This window comes from Rhyacophila brunnea, unplaced genomic scaffold (assembly GCF_057557595.1).
Source record: "Rhyacophila brunnea isolate RB1 unplaced genomic scaffold, BYU_Rbru_1.0 scaffold_13, whole genome shotgun sequence".
In the NCBI taxonomy this organism is placed as follows: Eukaryota; Metazoa; Arthropoda; class Insecta; order Trichoptera; family Rhyacophilidae; genus Rhyacophila; species Rhyacophila brunnea.
Genome location: NW_028232785.1, coordinates 6,015,109 through 6,029,717, shown reverse-complemented (window position 1 = coordinate 6,029,717; position 14,609 = coordinate 6,015,109). Strand labels below are relative to the sequence as shown.

At 33.2% G+C, this 14,609-nt stretch overlaps 2 protein-coding genes across 2 annotated transcripts in view; one reads left to right on the top strand and one right to left on the bottom strand.

The window, feature by feature from the left end:
• Positions 1-14,609, bottom strand: part of LOC147076245 (RNA polymerase-associated protein CTR9 homolog) — a 578,712-nt gene that overhangs the window by 157,803 nt on the left and 406,300 nt on the right. The gene's annotated exons all lie outside the window — the stretch shown is intronic.
• On the top strand, positions 1,671-9,741 carry LOC147076264 (uncharacterized). Its single transcript, XM_085940365.1, has 3 exons — positions 1,671-1,849; positions 2,934-3,086; positions 9,730-9,741. The coding sequence occupies exons 1-3, from the start codon at positions 1,706-1,708 to the stop codon at positions 9,739-9,741; spliced, it is 309 nt and encodes a 102-aa protein (XP_085796491.1). The 5' UTR covers positions 1,671-1,705.

The window sequence follows — 14,609 nt, the reverse complement described above, 5'->3', positions numbered from 1 at the left end:
ATGTATTATGTTCATAATTCACCTTTATCAATTAATTATCTAAAGTACTTAAGTATATAAATGTAGTTAGTTTTAATGTAGTAAAATAAAATGCTGAATAAAATTAATATTCCCTTATGCAACACAATTTGTCATTTATTCGCTTCGGCTTATTTTTTTTAGTTTTATTGTTAAATGAAGATAATGTTCACTATATTGTATAAAAATAAGTATACATAATATATATATACATAGTATAAGTATATATAACGCCCACGGTGGTCGCGCGGCTTAAGCGTTGGACTATCACGCCATAGGTCCCAGGTTCTAATCCTGGGTCTGGCAAGTACACCTATTTTTTTTTCAATTTGTGCGTGAGTCAGGGTATGGATCTAATAGGTTTAGCAAGTGGCTGACATCCATTTCTCGTAAAAAAAAACTGTTAATACAAACCTCCACTCTGTGGAGGCCCATATGATCCTATTAGGATCGGACATGGTCGGATACATAATATACGTCTTAACTACTTTACGTGTTGGTCCCTATGACTTGGACTTGAACTCGACTTGGTAATTTGTAATTGACTTGAATGTTGGTAAATCAAAGTGGGTCTTAGGCTCGAATCCTGGGTCTGGCAAACACACATCGATTGTCGAATGTTAATACCCTGTGTCTGACCTCTATGACGAAAATGGCTTTTTGAAGTACCTACTAGAAACAACAAAAATACTGCCCATCGACTGCGAAATTCCCATATCTGTAGTTATTTTAACAAAAATGATACAGCCATTATTGTCGTAAATACCCGTATCGCGTTCCGGGGCCTTAATATGTTGTAATTGGTGAGTTGACGCCGCCCGGCGATATGACATCATTGTGACGTAGGTACTACTGGAGTGAATCAATAGTCTTCGAGAAATTAACGCTACTCTAATACTGGCGTTATTCATTGTCCCCATACACAAATAGGTGTTTCAGCATAAAAAATATCTATGCTGAGCCGTGTGCATTGGGCGGCTCGCCTCGATACGTGAATTGAGCATACGTCACAATTACGTTATGTCGTCGGGTGACTTCATGTCACAAATGACAACATCGGACTGCCGGTTCGTAAAATTTTCCATTTCGAGTGCTGTTTACACGGCGGCAAAGTCCGAAAAAGATTGACCGATTTTTGTTTTAACGAAAAATGGGCCACTTGCTCAACTTATTACCTCCGTACTCTCACACCAAACACACAGTAATAAACAATATAACATAATAATATTATTAGGTATTATGAATTTGCCAGACCCAGGTTTTAAACATGGGACATGGGACCCACGAGATTATAACCTGACGCGTAAGCCGTTCAGCCATTGTAGGCGTACCTATGTACAATAATTTCGGCTTTTCCGTACTTACATAATAAATTATCATCATAATTTGGTGCAAAAATCTATAATTTCGAAAGTTTTAATTTAGGGAGTCGAGAAAAAAGAATTATTGGATAGGTAAAAACAAAAGGCTTCGAAAGGAAACAGCTCGTTAACATTATATCAGATAAAAGGAAACATTATAGTATGGTTGGCAGCACTAATTTTAGGTGTGACTTACCTCCAAATAGCAATACCAAAACTTTTGTCTATGGCCTTGAGTCTATTGTCACGGATGTCAATTTGATTACATATTATATTATTTTGACACGCTAGTACTCCGTGACAGATCATTGTTTTAAAGACCTAAAATGGATATAAAGCGCGAACAAGATGAATTTAACCATGATGCAGGCGGGGAGCATTGGTTTGATGTGCCAATATTGCATCCGAACAGCTCAGCCGCCATTTGTATAAAACAAGAGAATGCTGTCATTACTGGCTGCACTGTCGGGGTAAGTTTTCCAATAGGTACCTACCTACTGAATTATTTCACAAGCCTCACTTAACTTGTTTGTTGATTTGGCCAAGCGGTCCTGTAGATCTATCGACATGTTCAACAGTGTAACCAAACTTGCTTTGTAAACAATCCCTACACATTTAATTCGTAATAATAACATCACATGAATTTGTGTGAGAACAAAGTTTGTGAAAAATTAAAACATGCCAGCTAAACCAATATACATAATAAATTTCACTAATTTTATTGAAACTCACTAAGAATTATTTGATTAGTACCTATATCACCTTAGAGATTTACCGCTGTTAGGCTACTAAAGCAATAACTTTGGCCTTTCGCTCATGGAGAAACTAAAATCCGACGAACTAGTTACTGACGGAACTCATAAACTGGCCAATGACCGATGCTTCGCACACGGCGAAAATGAAACACACTTGAAATAATAATCTCATAACCTCAAACTGGACCTACTTCCTACTTCATTGCAAGATTTCTCAGTAATATCTTTACGGGAATATTCTGACACCTGTACCTAATTATACAGGCAGGAGTATTTTTCAACTTCTGCCACATATTTTATATTAAAAATCGGTTCGCCCATCTTTAACCTTTGGTGTCTTGGCTTGTTATTGCTTGTTCAGTTGAGTTCAGTGCTACCAATTTTGGTAAGTACCTAAATTTGATTGTTCATCGAATCTGCTGTTACTGACACCACTATTTTATGGGGGAGTAGAAACTTGGAGACCAGCATGTCGCGTCCTCAGTGTAGTCGCGAACATTTTGAAACTTAGCGAGCCGCCATTGAATTACATTAGCCAGATACTGGCTGGAATTTTATGTCCAGTCTAGTTTTTTTTGAGATTCTCGCGAAGGCCTTGAAATCAGTGGGGATGAACCGATAAATTATAATATTTAGCTTTCAACCTATTGATTAGCGTTGATGCTGTTGTGACAATTGAACTTCTGTGAAAATACTCAACATGCAGAAATGTTTGTACTCAATATACACTATTACAATATTCTTCGAACCTAATACGATTTCCATCATATAACATAATATGTATCTATTTGCTTTTTAGCGACCTGAAATGAACCTTGCTAATAGTAAATCTGAGAATGAGTCTGACCAACTTACTGTCAAGGAAGAATTCGTTGAAGACACGAGACGTCAAACCAATTATGAAGAAACACAACCTGGGTGCTCATATTCGGAAGACAGTCCAGTAAATCAGGTATGTAGCTACCTATCAGTAGAAAAGGGTGTATATAAACCCTTCAGATCCGCCATAAATAGTACATATTAAACTTTCTTATGTACTCAAAGGTATTTGATACTACAATTTGCAGATAGTTTTAGTTAGTTTTAAAAAATAAATTATACCCTGCCCAACCAAACCATAAAACTAAATCATGTTATGTCTTAAGGGGGGACATGCTCAGCGTAGGTCAAAATGGAGCTTTTATCGCATTTTCAAAGCATGGTCCTGGACATTCCTTAAACGTTGTAGATAATCTATTTATATAATTTTGAAGCCTTATTATCCTTTATATTTATTTTAAACATTTGATGACTGCATAAAAGATTTTTATTACATAAAATAGTATTCTTTTAAACCTCTCGCTCTAATTTTTTAGAATATAGTCATATTTCAGTACATGCATGTGCAGTGGTGTTAAGATTTTTTACATTTATTATTTTTTTATCGTAAATATTTCACTATAATAACGTCGACATAAATTGTACTAATGGTTTTATAAATGCGTTTAAAAAATAATAAATGTATAAAATCTTAACACCACTGCACATCCATGTACTGAAATATGACTATATTTTAAAACATTAGACCGAGAGGTTTAAAAGAACATTATTTTATGTAATAATAATACTTGATGCAGTCATCAAATGTTTAAAATAAATATAAAGGATAATAAGGCTTCAAAATTATATAAATAGATTAACTACAACGTTTAAGAAATGTAAAGGGTCGTGGTTTGAAAATGCAATAAAAACTCCATTTTCACCTACGCTGAGCATGTCCCCCGTTAATTAGTATAATTTATTTTTGTAGGTGATCGATGTACGTCAAGCGCATTGCGACGATATGCAGATTGATAAACATGACATTAAAAAAGAAATAGAAGAATACAATGTGAGATTATCAAATATGTACGGTACTTGTAACACTGGTGAACGAAACGAAAATCATTCAGACGAAACAAACACTAAAGTGATAATAGTGGTTATAAAGTTACAAAAAATGGCTTTTCACAAAGAAAATTTTGTTTGCTGTATTTGTTATGATTTGTTTGAATCATTAAACTTATTGAACCGTCATAAAACGTTTTATCACAAAAAAAATGTGAAAATAACTAAAAATGCACGTTTAAGATCATTTAAATGTGATGAATGTGACTATTCTTGCAAATCTTCAAGTAACATGAAAAGACACTCTATGATTCATTCTGGTGAAAAGCCGTTTACATGTGATGATTGTGATTACTCGGCAATTGAATCTAATCGCATGAAAATACATAAATTAACTCATTCTGGTGCAAAGCCGTATACATGTAACGGATGCCATTTTTCATGTGCTCGGTCTGATGTTATGAAATCTCACAAATTAACTCATTCTGGTGAAAAGCCATTTATATGTCCTGAATGTAATTACACATGTGCTCGATCTGATAATATGAAAAGACACAAGATGACTCATTCTGTTGAAAAGCCGTTTAACTGTGATGAATGTATTTTTTCGTGCATAACATCAAGTAACATGATAATACACAAAATGACTCATTCCGCTGAAATGCCGTTTAAATGCGATCAATGTGATTTTTCGTGCAAAATAATTAGTAAGATGAAATCACACAAAATGTCTCATGTTGCCGAAAAGCCTCTTAAATGTGATGAATGCGACTTTTCATGCTTTTATTCTTATAGAATGAAAACACACAAAATGACTCATTCTGGTGAAAAGTCATATCATTGTAATGAATGTAATTACTCGTGTATCCGCTCCCACCATATGAAATGTCACAAAATGATTCATTCTGGTGAAAAACCATTTAAATGTGATCAATGTTCATACGCATGTATATGGTCACGTAGCATGAAAACACATAAAATGACTCATTCTGGTGAGAAACAATTTAAGTGTGTTGAATGTGACTATTCATGTATGCATTATAAAACTATGAAAAACCACAAAATGACACATTCTGTTAAACCATCATAATGTAAAAAATTCAACTTGTCGTGCCAATTCCGATGAATGAAAAGACATAAGGGCCCATTCTAGTGAATGACTTAATATGTGATTGTTATTTGATTAATTTATTCAATTGTATTTTACGAGTATCTCTCATTAGTTATCATTTTTTATGTACCTAATTTTGTTTTTGGAATAAATTATATTAATATTACTAATGTATTCTTTTTTAAATAAATAATACTACCTACCCCTGTTACTGTAATAAAAATAAAGTTTATCATAATAATAATAGTTATATAATGAAATATTTTGCCACTGTCAGTGCTTTTTTTCTTTGGACGATTTACTGGAAGTGTTCGGCTAGTGCAATCTATAACCGCATCGTCTGTGCGAACAATTATTCCAGGTGAAGCAGCCATGACTACAGGTTCTGGGGCAGTAGATTACGACGGCAAACCCTCGTTGAAGATCTCAACAGGCGGTAAGTTGCCGCTGCCGACTCGGACCTTCATAGGTACATTGCATTGCGTCTTGAAAATAATATCACTTGGCCTTGCTCATCCCATTGCCTCATGTAGGCTTGTTGATATTATTCTGAGACAAGCAACAACGCTAAGTAATTCCCCTATTTCTCATTGCATTCTGAAAATGAAAAATAAGATTTAAGCTTATAGGAATTATCATAAGAGAGAAGTTTTTATTTAATTTATACAGGAGATAATATTGGAATCATCAGTAACGTCTGCACCAATGAAATTTGGGAATGCCACAAACCGCCTATTCAGATACCTGATCACAGACCACGATATGCAAATACACAATGCTAATTATTATCATACGAATTGCGTTTCGGGCACTGTTGAAAGTAACCTAAGCAACGAGCCCGAAAAGTCGAGAGAAGGACGAAAAACAGATGGTTACAACCCATAAATCTATTACGATAGGTAACAAGTCTCAAACATTATGCAAATACGAGGGTGGGTCAATAATTCCTTAGAAAAAAACATTAAAACAGGTTTTATTTTTGTACTTTTTTTTTATTTCTCAACATAATTTCCTTGGAGCTTAATACACTTGGTTAGACGTTTCTCAATTTTTTTTAAACCGTCAGAAAAATAAGTTTTCGGAAGGTCCTCAAAATAAGCATTTGTCCGATCGATGACTTCTTCATTTGAAAAAAACGTTGTCCACTTAGCCATTTTTTTAAGTTTGGGAAAAGGAAAAAGTCACTGGGGGCTAAATCTGGCGAATACGGTGGGTGGTCGACCAATTCGAACGTCAATTCTTCAATTTTAGCCATTGATCGTAAACATGTGTGAACACGGGCATTGTCCTGATGAAAGAGGATTTTTTTCCTGTTTAAATGAGGCCGTTTTTCTTCAATTTTGTTTTTTAGCTGGTCCAATAAAGATGCATAATAATCCCATGTTATTGTTTTTCCTTTTTCCAAATAGTCAACGAAAATAATTCCACGTGCATCCCAAAATACAGTAGCCATAACCTTACCAGCTGATTTTACGGTTTTCGCCTTCTTTGGACATGGTTTGCCTTCGCAATCCACTGCTTTGACTGTTCTTTCGTCTCGGGAGTATAGTGGTGTATCCATGTTTCATCTACAGTCACAAAGCGACGAAAAAATTCATCCGGATTGCGTTGCATGAGCGACAACAGGGCTTTAGAGGCCACCACCCTACTGCGTTTATTGTCGACTGTGAGCAAACGCGGCACCCATCTTGCAGAAATATTTTTCATGCCCAATTTGTCATGTAAAATAGAAATGACGCTACCTTTTGAGATCCCTGTAACCTCAATTATCTCACTCAACTTTAATTTTCGGTCACTTAACACCATATCGTGGATTTTATTGATCATTTCTGGTGTAGTCACCTCTACAGGACGTCCTGAGCGTGGTTCATCCTTTGTTGATGTACGACCACGTTTAAATTCATTTAACCAGTTATAAATAGTTGCAAGTGAAGGAGCAGATATGCCGTGAACTAAATCCAACTCATTTTTTATTTCCTTTGCTGTTAACCCTTTTATATTAAAATGTTTAATAACAACTCTAAACTCAATTTTTTCCATTTTCCATTTTTCCATTTTCCACAAGCATTTTTTTTTTAAATGTACGAGAAACACACAACAATCCGACCAATCTGATTGAAACTTACCAGCATACTGAATCGGTAGTGCCGCTGCATGAAAACAAACCGCTTGCAGTACTAGTCGCGCCACCTGTCGGCTTTTCTAAGGACTTATTGACCCACCCTCGTACCTCTAGACTAGAGTTTGGAATAGGTAGAATTTACTTCATATAAGACAAAGGTGTTCACTTCAATTACACATAGATACATACAATGGAAGATATTTTAATCCTATAATATAGGTACTAGGGAACTCAGAAATAATGAGAACTGAAATACCCAACGGGTAAGGCGATAGCATGTAACCGTCTCGAGTAAAGAAGTATCCGGGCTAAACATAATATACACGTTTCAAGAATTCATTTCATCTATTCGGCATTCATTATCGATCATTACAAGTGGGTACCTAGTGAGTATTATAATATTAAATTCCTTTAAACACGTGCTTAAAAGTACTGTGGATAATAAAATGATGTATCATAAGAATATAATATCATAATTATAGAATACGTGTATTAATTAAGGCGCTAAGTACCAAAATAATAAAAACTGACATTTTTATAGAAAAATGTTCTACATACCAACGCCGATAACTTCAACTATAGTCTAAATGCCTCAAGCAAGTCAAAAAAATACAGCAAAATAATTAAACCTGTCGACGTTGTAAGTCCGTTGGCGTGTTTTTTTTATAATGGCGTAAGTAGCACTGCAGTGGTCAACGGCATTCAATATAAAATAGCTGACGATGGTGTGTTGACACTTGCGAGTTCTTAATACCTAAAATTATAGAAACTGCCGCGATTGCTTCACACTGTAAAACTACATTTTCAAAAGGTCTGCTTCATGAAATTTTACTGCAATGACTCGGTATTTTGTAACTACAGACAATACTACTTTTTGGTACTTAGAGCCTTATTTAATACACGTATTCTATTATTATGCTTTTGAACTGCGGATAAACTGCTAGCAAATTACAATAAACATGTTTGATCATTAAGCACTAATAATAACACATAACGTAGGTACCTACCTATCGTGGGAACTGTAGGTAACGTTAAACAATAAAATTACATAAGTACCTAAGTATTATCAATGACCCAGTATGAAACGGTTACAAATAAAAATCGTAGTTTTGAGATACCTACTTAATCATTTTTTTAATATTTTGAATATTTTAAAATGGGTACCTACACAAGATTTGACAAGTTTTAAAAGGATACATGTGAGAATTATTAATCTACTCTAAATTTGAAACGTACCTACCTATAATCTATAAAAGTTGTAAATGGAAACTATTCGAAATGGATCTGTACAAAACTGGTTTTGTTTGAAAGATTGTAAAATTTTATACGTATGGGTTTTTTGGCTCTCAAGGTAGGTACTTACCTAGGTTTCCAAATTATTTTTTTCGAGTTGTTTCTCTACAAAACCGACAAGAGCCCATTTTTACTAGTATTTTGATACCAATATCGCGAAATAATGTCAAATTATTGACTTGTTGCCGTTCAATACTGGAACATCTTTATTTATTATTATTTATTGTAACATCATAAAATTTCGCGTTGTTCCAACATAAAAAGAGACCTAGCCTACCTAAGTAGACCTAGACTAAGTACCGGATTTGTACTGGATAAACAACCACCGGACGTGACACCCACGATGGCCGCATGGCGTAAGCGCCTGAGTACCAGACAATAATATAAGAATACGACCTAATAAAAATTTTGTAAAAATAAGGTCCATTTACCTGGAACACCCAATGTTAAAACTCTAACTTTTTTTGCGTGCATTTGTTTGTGCATCGTTAGTGCACGTTTGTGCACGATTTTTTTTCGTTTGTGCACCTATAATAACCGAAAAATTCCAATTTCAAATTGGGTGTTCCAGCTAAAGGTTGGGTCACCCAATGTTGAAATTTCAACTTTTTTCGAGTGCATTCGTTTGTGCATCGTTAGTGCACGTTTGTGCACGCGTTTTTTTCGTTTGTGCACGCACATTAAGGGGGTTATTCGCATTTCAATTTGGGTGACCCAGCTAAATGCTGGATACTTGTGTCACAAAACATGTGTTTTTCCTTAAATTTAAATTGTAAACACTTGTGCCTTGGTAGTGAACGTTAGTGCACGACTTTGTTTTGCTTTTTCACTTATATTCAGCGCGCTATTCAATTTTAAAGTTTGTATGCAAAACCTGACTGGGTTGGTTTAAAAAAATATTTTGTAGTTAAATCTCTTGTTGCCTAGCTAGTGCGCAATTCTGCATACTTTTTTATTTTTTTTCTCATATAGTGCGTGAGTTATTCAATATGAAATATTTAATGATCGTTAAGTAGAACCACCCAACAAACTTTTTTAACTTTTTATTAAGTCATCAATTTGTCTATTATTGGCTGACGTTTGTGCACGTGCTTTTTTTGTTTTATCGATTATCGACGATCGATCGTGAGAGATAATATTTTTTAAATTTTAGTGACTTGATACTTGAACCATTAAATTTGCCTTAAAATTTTTTTGTTTAAGGCATCCGATTGAGTTAATTCATGTAAACTTTTAGCACGATTTCAATTTTTTTTATCTCTTATATTAAGCTAGTAATTAGATTTTGAGTGGCCGTCAAGTTTTAAAACTAAACATTTTTTTTCCACATTTTTTAAATGCACACCTTTGAGTAATTTAATAACATGATTTTTCATGAAGTTTTTATTGTTTTTCCATTTAAATTACGCGAAAAATTCGCATTTTTCCATTTTCACTAAGTACCCCGTCAAAATGTGCTGAACAAAAACGACCGCATCCGTTTGGAACATCCAGTCAAAAGAGTCTCCTCAAAATAGCCAAAACGGTGTAAGGTGCACTAAATATGTCGGTTTATAATAGACTACCTCAAAATTGACAATCTGATTACACAAAAGTGTCAAAATTACAAAATCATTCAACTTTCTTAACATTTATCTATTTATTTATGATTTTGAATGGATCAATGTCAGTTTAATAAGGAAAAATGCAGTCAATTATATAATTATACTTACCTACTGTTTTTTAAAATGATCTGTAATAAAAATAAATACCGTTAAGTTATTAGAATACAATTAGGTATGCATACTTTTGAAAAATGCAATAGTTATGTTTTTATGCAACGATATTTTCTTCAAAAGATAATATTGGAATGACATTTATATTTTTTTTATATAAAGGGGTTAACTTGCAGGCACTTAACTCTTCCTAATAATATTTGCTTCTTCTTTTTCTCTGTTTCTCCAGGTGGTGCAACGTATGCTTGTAGTTCTGGTAGGTGTTATGTTAGGAGAGAAGTGTTAGTCACTTCATATTATGCTATTCAGAATCGATATCAAATAAAGTTTTGTAGGTTCTTTAAAAAGTTATTGCCTCTGACAGCTTCGACAATTGTTTCATGCAAATGGTTTTCTTTTGAATGTGTGTGTTTATGAGTTCTTAAACAACGTACCTACTTACATATCTGTTTACATTTATATTTAAACTCATCACGATTATGAGTTTTTAAATGACATATTTGTTTAGGTAAGTACTACTTACTTTCAAAATAAAATTCATCACACGCAAATGGTTTTTCTCCTGTTTCGTTTTATGAGCGTTAAGATGATTTTGTGCCGAGCCTCCGTATAAGTAGTCAATTTATTTAAAAGGTAATTCACCATTTTGTATCTTTACATATGTTTGAAGATTACTCCGTCGCGAGCATCCAAATGAGCATACATTGCATTTATAAGATTTTTCACGAGTATGTTCTATATAATAAGTACATATTCATTTCATGTCTTTTAAGACAACAAAGTCGTAGGCATTTATATGAATATACATCGAATTTTAAAGGTTTTTCACCAGAATTTGTCATTTGTTAGTTTTTAAGATGACTTAGTTGCGAGCATCTATATGAACATACATTGCATTTATAAGGTTTTTCACCATCCACCAAAAATGGCCGCGTGGCTTAAGCGTTGGCATATTGCGTCAAGGGTCACTATTTCCAATCCTCGGTCCGGAAAGTACGCATATTATTCGCGAAAATCTATATGAACATACATTGCATTTATTAGATTTTTCATCAGATTGTGTCATTTTGTGTCTTTTAAACCTTTAATTTGCAAGCATCTATATGAACATAAATCGCATTCGTTAGTGTGTGCACCAGTATTGTCATTCCACATGTTTTAAGACTACTAGGTTTTTTAAATGACATATTTGATTACATTTCAAAGTCATCACTCATTACACGCAACTGGTTTTTCTCCTGAATGTGTAAGTTTATGAGTTCTTAAACAACGTATTCGATACGATGCTGCCAAAAGTTGGTAAGTTGATAGTTTAGGTATTTTGAGTTTACCACGGATAAGATGTCTATACTTATATACGTTTGCCATATAAAAATATCAAGTTCATCCGATTTTTAAAACATAGTTTCTTTAGCAGCTATTCATTATGCTAAAAATACGTAACTCTTGATCGTTCAATTTACCAACATCAGAAGACTGTGAAGATGTTTACAGTTTTAATTTAGATAAGAATCTAACTAATGATACGCAGTGGTAAAATCTTTGTAATACTATTACCTAACAGTTTTATTATTTTTCAATAGTTTAGTTGAAATATAGCACTTCCGAAATAGGTTTGTAAATATTATGGTAAAATGGCATAGAAATTACATTATTTTCAACAGAAAGTATATGGAAGAATTATCAGAAACATATTCAAATAACATAAACTTATTCAATGAAAGAACGTATGAACTTACACATTAAGCAGAAAAACCATTTGCGTGTGATGAATGTGATTTCCAATATAATCAAATATGTAATTTAAAAATACCTAGTAAGCTTAAAACATATGGAATGGCAATACTGATTAAAACCTTTAAAATGCGATGAAAGTTCATATAGATGCTCGCAAATTAGTTGTCTTCGATTCCCATCTTGGTTGTATACTCATGGCTGAGGATCTTGACCACTGTTAAATTTTGTTATCCTTTGAGCGACTAAAACTTTCAAGCCTTCTCGATCTTCAGTTTCTCGCAAAGCAGAATAAATGGTGGCCGCAGTAATCGTAAAAGACATGATATGACAAATTCTTTCGAAGAACCTAAATTTAATCAGTGCACATATAGCTGCTCGCAACACAGTAGTTTAAAAAGACAAAAGTGATAATAAATAGTGTTGAAAAACCTTATCAATGCAATTATTGTTTATAAAGATGCTCGCAACCTAGAAACATTAAAATCTATAATATGAAACATAACGGGGGACACCCTCATTAATGCGATTTGTGTACATATAGATGCTCGCGAATTAATATTTTAGAAGACAAACAATGGCATATTCTAATGAAAAACTTTATAAATGCCATGAACGTATATAAGTATAGACATATTATCCGTGGTAAACTCAAAATACCTAAACTATCAACTTACCAACTTTTGGCAGCATCGTATCGAATACGTTGTTTAAGAACTCATAAACTTACACATTCAGGAGAAAAACCAGTTGCGTGTAATGAGTGATGACTTTGAAATGTAATCAAATATGTCATTTAAAAAACCTAGTAGTCTTAAAACATGTGGAATGACAATACTGGTGCACACACTAACGAATGCGATTTATGTTCATATAGATGCTTGCAAATTAAAGGTTTAAAAGACACAAAATGACACAATCTGATGAAAAATCTAATAAATGCAATGTATGTTCATATAGATTTTCGCGAATAATATGCGTACTTTCCGGACCGAGGATTGGAAATAGGGACCCTTGACGCAATATGCCAACGCTTAAGCCACGCGGCCATTTTTGGTGGATGGTGAAAAACCTTATAAATGCAATGTATGTTCATATAGATGCTCGCAACTAAGTCATCTTAAAAACTAACAAATGACAAATTCTGGTGAAAAACCTTTAAAATTCGATGTATATTCATATAAATGCCTACGACATTGTTGTCTTAAAAGACATGAAATGAATATGTACTTATTATATAGAACATACTCGTGAAAAATCTTATAAATGCAATGTATGCTCATTTGGATGCTCGCGACGGAGTAATCTTCAAACATATGTAAAGATACAAAATGGTGAATTACCTTTTAAATAAATTGACTACTTATACGGAGGCTCGGCACAAAATCATCTTAACGCTCATAAAACGAAACAGGAGAAAAACCATTTGCGTGTGATGAATTTTATTTTGAAAGTAAGTAGTACTTACCTAAACAAATATGTCATTTAAAAACTCATAATCGTGATGAGTTTAAATATAAATGTAAACAGATATGTAAGTAGGTACGTTGTTTAAGAACTCATAAACACACACATTCAAAAGAAAACCATTTGCATGAAACAATTGTCGAAGCTGTCAGAGGCAATAACTTTTTAAAGAACCTACAAAACTTTATTTGATATCGATTCTGAATAGCATAATATGAAGTGACTAACACTTCTCTCCTAACATAACACCTACCAGAACTACAAGCATACGTTGCACCACCTGGAGAAACAGAGAAAAAGAAGAAGCAAATATTATTAGGAAGAGTTAAGTGCCTGCAAGTTAACCCCTTTATATAAAAAAAATATAAATGTCATTCCAATATTATCTTTTGAAGAAAATATCGTTGCATAAAAACATAACTATTGCATTTTTCAAAAGTATGCATACCTAATTGTATTCTAATAACTTAACGGTATTTATTTTTATTACAGATCATTTTAAAAAACAGTAGGTAAGTATAATTATATAATTGACTGCATTTTTCCTTATTAAACTGACATTGATCCATTCAAAATCATAAATAAATAGATAAATGTTAAGAAAGTTGAATGATTTTGTAATTTTGACACTTTTGTGTAATCAGATTGTCAATTTTGAGGTAGTCTATTATAAACCGACATATTTTGTGCACCTTACACCGTTTTGGCTATTTTGAGGAGACTCTTTTGACTGGATGTTCCAAACGGATGCGGTCGTTTTTGTTCAGGACATTTTGACGGGGTACTTAGTGAAAATGGAAAAATGCGAATTTTTCGCGTAATTTAAATAGAAAAACAATAAAAACTTTATGAAAAATCATGTAATTAAATTACTCAAAGGTGTGCATTTAAAAAATGTGGAAAAAAAATGTTTGGTTTTAAAACTTGACGGCCACTCAACATCTAATTACTAGCTTAATATAAGAGATAAAAAAAATTGAAATCGTGCTAAAAGTTTACATAAATTAACTTAATAGGATGCACTAAACAAAAAAATTTTAGGCAAATTTAATGGTTCAAGTATCAAGTCCCTAAAATTTAAAAAATAATATCTCTCACGATATAATCGATAAAACAAAAAAAGCACGTGCACAAACGTAAGCCAATAATAGACAACTTGATGACTTA